This window comes from Physeter macrocephalus, chromosome 10, assembly GCF_002837175.3.
Source record: "Physeter macrocephalus isolate SW-GA chromosome 10, ASM283717v5, whole genome shotgun sequence".
NCBI classification, from domain to species: domain Eukaryota; kingdom Metazoa; phylum Chordata; class Mammalia; order Artiodactyla; family Physeteridae; genus Physeter; species Physeter macrocephalus.
In genome coordinates, this window is record NC_041223.1 from 50,868,436 (window position 1) to 50,874,435 (window position 6,000).

Below are 6,000 nucleotides of genomic sequence, written 5' to 3' on the forward strand. Positions count from 1 at the left end.
GAATGAGAGAAAATGTAAAATATCTCTCATAAATTTTCAGAATCTGTATTTTGGGTGTACCTGAGATTAGGTTATCTACTAGGTTTATGAAATATCTTGGATTCTGCCACTTGGCCTGAAATTCAGTTCTAGTGTAGAGTCTGTTTATGAATGCTGAATTGGGATTAAGAGATGTGTTATTTATGTGTACTTTACATTATAACCTCTCTAACCCTCAACAGGTGTGTAGATAGGGATAAAGCAGGAGAGTATTTCCTTAGACACAAGTCACCTACCAGGAAGTGGTAGAGCTAGTATCTAAAACTGTATTTCCCAGGGTTTGTGTTTTCTTCTTACTCTGTAACAGTTGGATTACTTTAGGCTAGGGTTTAAAGTTTAAACTACTTTCAAGTAAATACCAAATTCATTGGGGCAGCGTTTTAAATGTTAAATTGTTTGATATTTATCTCAGATAACATTAAATTTTATGGTATATGCTTCATTTTTGCTTAGGTAAATATGCTGAAGATATATTTGGAGAATTATTCAATGAGGCACATAGTTTTTCCTTCAGAGTTAACTCATTACAAGAACGTGTGGACCGTTTATCTGTTAGTGTTACACAGCTTGATCCTAAAGAAGAAGAATGTAAGTTTATTCATATTATATTTTATTTCACATGTATGTTTTTGGTTAGGTGGGATGAGTGATATATTTAAGAACACTATTATATATGAATTTATTAAAAAAACAACAACTGGGAGAAATGTGCTTCAATTAATCAAAGAAACATACACACACACACACAAACACACAAAACATGAATTTACTACACCTCGGGGGGCAGGGGGAGACCTTCAAGATGGCAGAAGAGTAAGACGTGGAGATCACCTTCTCCACAAATACATCGGAAATACATCTACATGTGGAACAACTCCTACAGAACACCTACTGAACGCTGGCAGAAGACCTCAGACCTCCCAAAAGGCAAGAAACTCCCCACGTACCTGGGTAGGGCAAAAGAAAAAAGAAAAAACAGACAAAAGAATAGGGACGGGATCTGCACCAGTGGGAGGAGCTGTGAAGGAGGAAAGGTTTCCACACACTAGGAAGCCCCTTCGCGGGCGGAGACTGTGTGTGTGTGGCGGGGAAGCTTCGGAGCCACGGAGAAGAGCGCAGCAACAGGGGTGCAGAGGGCAAAGCGGAGAGATCCCCGCACAGAGGATCAGTGCCGACCAGCACTCACCAGCCTGAGAGGCTTGTCTGCTCACCCGCTGGGACAGGCGGGGGCTAGGAGCTGAGGCTTGGGCTTTGGAGGTCAGATCCCAGGGAGAGGACTGGGGTTGGCTGCATAAACACAGCCTGAAGGGGGCAAGTGCACCACAGCTATCTGGGAGGGAGTCCGGGAAAAAGTCTGGAGCTGCCGAAGAGGCAAGAGACCATCGTTTCGGGGTGTGTGAGGAGAGGGAATTCGGAGCACCGCCTAAACGAGCTCCAGAGATGGATGCGAGCCACGGCCATCAGCACGGACACCCAAGATGGGCATGAGACACTAAGGCTGCTGCTGCAGCCACCAAGAAGCCTGCATACAAGCACAGGTCACTATCCACACCTCCCCTCCTGGGAGCCTGTGCAGCCTGCCACTGCCAGGGTCCCGTGATCCAGGGACAACTTCCCTAGGAGAACACACAGCATGTCTCAGGCTGTTGCAACGTCATGCCAGCCTCTGCTGCCGCAGGCTCGCCATGCGTTCCATAGCCCTCCCTCCCAGCGGCCTGAGTGAGCCACAGTCCCTTAATCAGCTGCTCCTTTAACCCCATGCTGTCTGGGTGGGGAACAGATGCCCTCAGGCGACCTACATGCAGAGGTGGGTCCAAATCCAAAGCTGGACCCCAGGAGCTGTGCGAACAAAGAAGAGAAAGGGAAATCTCTCCCAGCAGCCTCAGGAGCAGCAGATTAAATCTCCACAGTCAACTTGACGTACCCTGAATCTGTGGAATACTGGAATAGACAACGAATCATCCCAGAATTGAGGCAGTGGACTTTGGGAGGAATTATAGACTTGGGGTTTGCTTTTTGCATCTAATTTGCTTCTGGTTTTATGTTTATCTTAGTTTAGTATTTAGAGCTTATTAACATTGGTAGATTTGTTTATTGATTTGGTTGCTCTCTTCCTTTTTTTTTTTTAAATATATATATATATTTTTTCCTTTTTTTCTGAGTGTGTATGTCTATGCTGCTTTGTGTGATTTTCTCTCTATAGCTTTGCTTTTACCATTTGTCCTAGGGTACTTTATGGTTTTTTTTGTTTGTTTTTGTTTTGTCATACAGTTTTTAGCACTTATCATTGGAGGATTTGTTTTTTGGCTTGGTTGCTCTCTTCTTTCTTTCTTTTTTTTTTTTTTTTTTTTTTTTTTTTTGGTATGCGGGCCTCCCTCTGTTGTGGCCTCTCCCGTCGCGGAGCACAGGCTCCGGACGCGCAGGCTCAGCGGCCATGGCTCACGGGCCCAGCCGCTCCGCGGCATGTGGGACCCTCCCGGACCGGGGCACAAACCCATATCCCCTGCATCGGCAGGTGGACTCTCAACCACTGCGCCTCCAGGGAAGCCCTATTTCTTTTTCTTTTCCTCCCTTTTATTCTGAGCCATGTGGCTGGCAGGATCTTGATGCTCCAGCCGGGGGTCAGGCTTGAGTCTCTGAGGTGGGAGAGCCGAGTTCAGGACATTGGTCCACCAGAGACCTCCCAGCCCCACGTAATATACGGGAAAGCTCTCCCAGAGATCTCCATCTCAACGCTAAGACCTAGCTCCACTCAACGACCAGCAGGCTACAGTGCTGGGCACCCTATGCCAAACAACTAGCAAGAGAGGAACACAACCCCACCCATTAGCTGAGAGGCTGCCTAAAATCATAATAAGGTCAGAGACACCACAAAACACAACGGACTCAGTCCTGCCCACCAGAAAGACAAGATCCAGCCTCATCCACCAGAACACAGGCACCAGTCCCTCCCACCAGGAAGCCTACACAGCCCACTGAACCAACCTTACCCACTGGGGGCAGACACCAAAAACAACAGGAACTACGAACCTGCAGTCTATGAAAAGGAGACCCCAAACACAGTAAATTAAGCAAAATGAGAAGACAGACAAATACACAGCAGATGAAGGAGCAACATAAAAACCCACCAGACCAAACAAATGAAGAGGAAATAGGCAGTCTACCTGAAAAAGAAGGAATCAATAGCAGAATAACTGAGGCAGAAGAACGGATAAGTGACCAGGAAGACAAAATAGTGGAAATAACTACTGCAGGACAGAATAAAGAAAAAGAATGAAAAGAATTAAGGACAGTCTCCGAGACCTCTGGGACAACATTAAATGCAACAACATTCGAATTATAGGGGTCCCAGAAGAAGAAGAGAAAAAGAAAGGGACTGAGAATATATTTGAAGAGACTATAGTTGCAAACTTCCCTAACATGGGAAAGGAAATAGTCAAGTCCAGGAAGTGCAGAGAGTCCCATACAGGATAAATCCAAGGAGAAACATGCCAAGACACATATTAATAAAACTATTAAAAATTAAATAAAAGAAAAAATATTAAAAGCAGCAAAGGAAAAGCAACAAATAACGTACAAGGGAATCCCCATAAGGTTAACAGCTGATCTTTCAGCAGGAACTCTACAAGCTAGAAGGGAGTGACAGGACATATTTAAAGTGATGAAAGGGAAAAACCTACAACGAAGATTACCCGGCAAGGATCTCATTCAGATTCGATGGAGAAATTAAAATCATTACAGACAAGCAAAATCTAAGAGAATTCAGCACGACCAAACCAGCTTTACAACAAATGCTAAAGGAGCTTCTTTAGGCAGTAAACACAAGAGAAGGAAAAGACCAACAATAACAAACCCAAAACAATTAAGAAACTGGTAATAGGAACATAGATATAGATAACTATATTAACTGTAAATGGATTAAATGCTCCAACCAAAAGACATAGACTGGCTGAATAGATACAGAAACAAGACCCATATATATGCTGTCGACAAGGAACCTACTTCAGACCTAGGGACACATACAGACTGAAAGTGAGGGGATGGAAAAAGATATTCCATGCAAATGGAAATCAAAAGAAAGCTGGAGTAGCAATTCTCATATCACACAAAATGGCTTGTCAAGTGCTCATGGAACATTCTCCAGGATAGATCATATCTTGGGTCACAAATCTCGACTTGGTAAATTTAAGAAAATTGAAATCGTATCAGGTATCTTTTACAACCACAATGCTATGAGACTAGATATCAATTACAGGAAAAAAACTGTAAAACATACAAACACATGGAGGCTAAACAATATGCTACTTAATAACCAAGAGATCACTGAAGAAATCAAAGAGGAAATCAAAAAGTACCTAGAAACAAATGAAAAGAAGAAAAAAAGAACCCCAAATTTAGCAGAAGGAAAGAAATCATAAAGATCAGATCAGAAATAAATGAAAAAGAAATGAAGGAAACAATAGCAAAGATCAATAAAACTAAAAGCTGGTTCTTTGAGAAGATAAATAAAATTGATAAACCATTAGCCAGACTCATCAAGAATAAAAGGGAGAAGACTCAAATCAATAGAATTAGAAATGAAAAAGGAGATGTAACAACTGACACTGCAGAAATACAAAAGATTATTAGAGATTACTACAAGCAACTGTATGCCAATAAAATGGACAACCTGGAAGAAATGGACAAATTCTTAGAAATGCACAACTTGCTGAGACTGAACCAGGAAGAAATAGAAAATATAAACAGACCAATCACAAGCACTAAAATTGAAACTGTGATTAAAAATCTTCCAGCAAACAAAAGCCCAGGACCAGATGGCTTCACAGGCGAATTCTATCAAACATTTAGAGAAGAGCTAACACCTATCCTTCTCAAACCCTTCCAAAATATAGGAGAGGGAGGAACACTCCCACATTCAACCTACAAGGCCACAATCACCCTGATACCAAAACCAGACAAAGGTGGCACAAAAAAGAAAACTACAGGCCAATATCACTGGTGAACATAGATGCAAAAATTCTCAACAAACAGAATCCAACAGCACATTAAAAGGATCATACACCATGATCAAGTGGGGTTTATTCCAGAAATGCAAGGCTTCTTCAATATATGCAAATAAATCGATGTGATACACCATAGTAACAAATTGAAGGAGAAAAACCGTATGATCATCTCAATAGCTGCAGAAAAAGCTTTCAACAAAGTTGAACACCCATTTATGATAAAAACTCCAGAAAGCAGGCATGCAGGGAACTTACCTCAACATAATCAAGGCTGTATATGACAAACCCACAGCCAACATCGTTCTCAGTGGTGAAAAACTGAAACCATTTTCTCTAAGATCAGGAAGAATGCAAGGTTGCACACTCTCACCACTATTATTCATCATAGTTTTGGAAGTTTTAGCCACAGTAATCAGAGAAGAAAAAGAAATAAAAGGAATCCAAATTGGAAAACAAGAAGTAAAGCTGTCACTGTTTGCAGATGACATGATACTATACATAGAGAATCCTAAACATGCTACCAGAAAACTACTAGAGCTAATCAATGAATTTGGTAAAGTAGCAGGATACAAAATTAATGCACAGAAATCTCTGGCATTCTTATACACTAATGATGAAAAATCTGAGAGTGAAATTAAGAAAACACTCCCATTTACCATTGCAACAAAAAGAATAAAATATCTAGGAATAAACCTACCTAAGGAGACAAAAGACTTGTATGCAGAAAACTATAAGACACTGATGAAAGAAATTAAAGATGATACAAATAGGTGGAGAAATATACCATGTTCTTGGATTGGAAGAATCAACATTGTGAAAATGACTCTACTACCCAAAGCAATCTACAGATTCAATGCAATCCCTATCAAACTACCACTAGCATTTTTTACAGAACTAGAAAAAAAAATTTCACAATTTGTATGGAAACACAAAAGACCCCAAATAGCAAAAGCAATCT

General features: G+C 41.3%; 1 protein-coding gene across 7 annotated transcripts in view; it reads left to right on the forward strand.

Annotated features, from left to right (window-relative positions):
- WASF1 (WASP family member 1) overlaps positions 1 to 6,000 on the forward strand; it is a 296,489-nt gene that overhangs the window by 90,804 nt on the left and 199,685 nt on the right. For all 7 annotated transcript variants that reach the window (XM_024115540.3, XM_028494551.2, XM_028494555.2 and 4 more), the window contains one exon: positions 493 to 627. In XM_024115540.3, the coding sequence (XP_023971308.1) occupies positions 493 to 627 (135 nt within the window). The remainder of the gene's footprint in view (positions 1 to 492; positions 628 to 6,000) is intronic.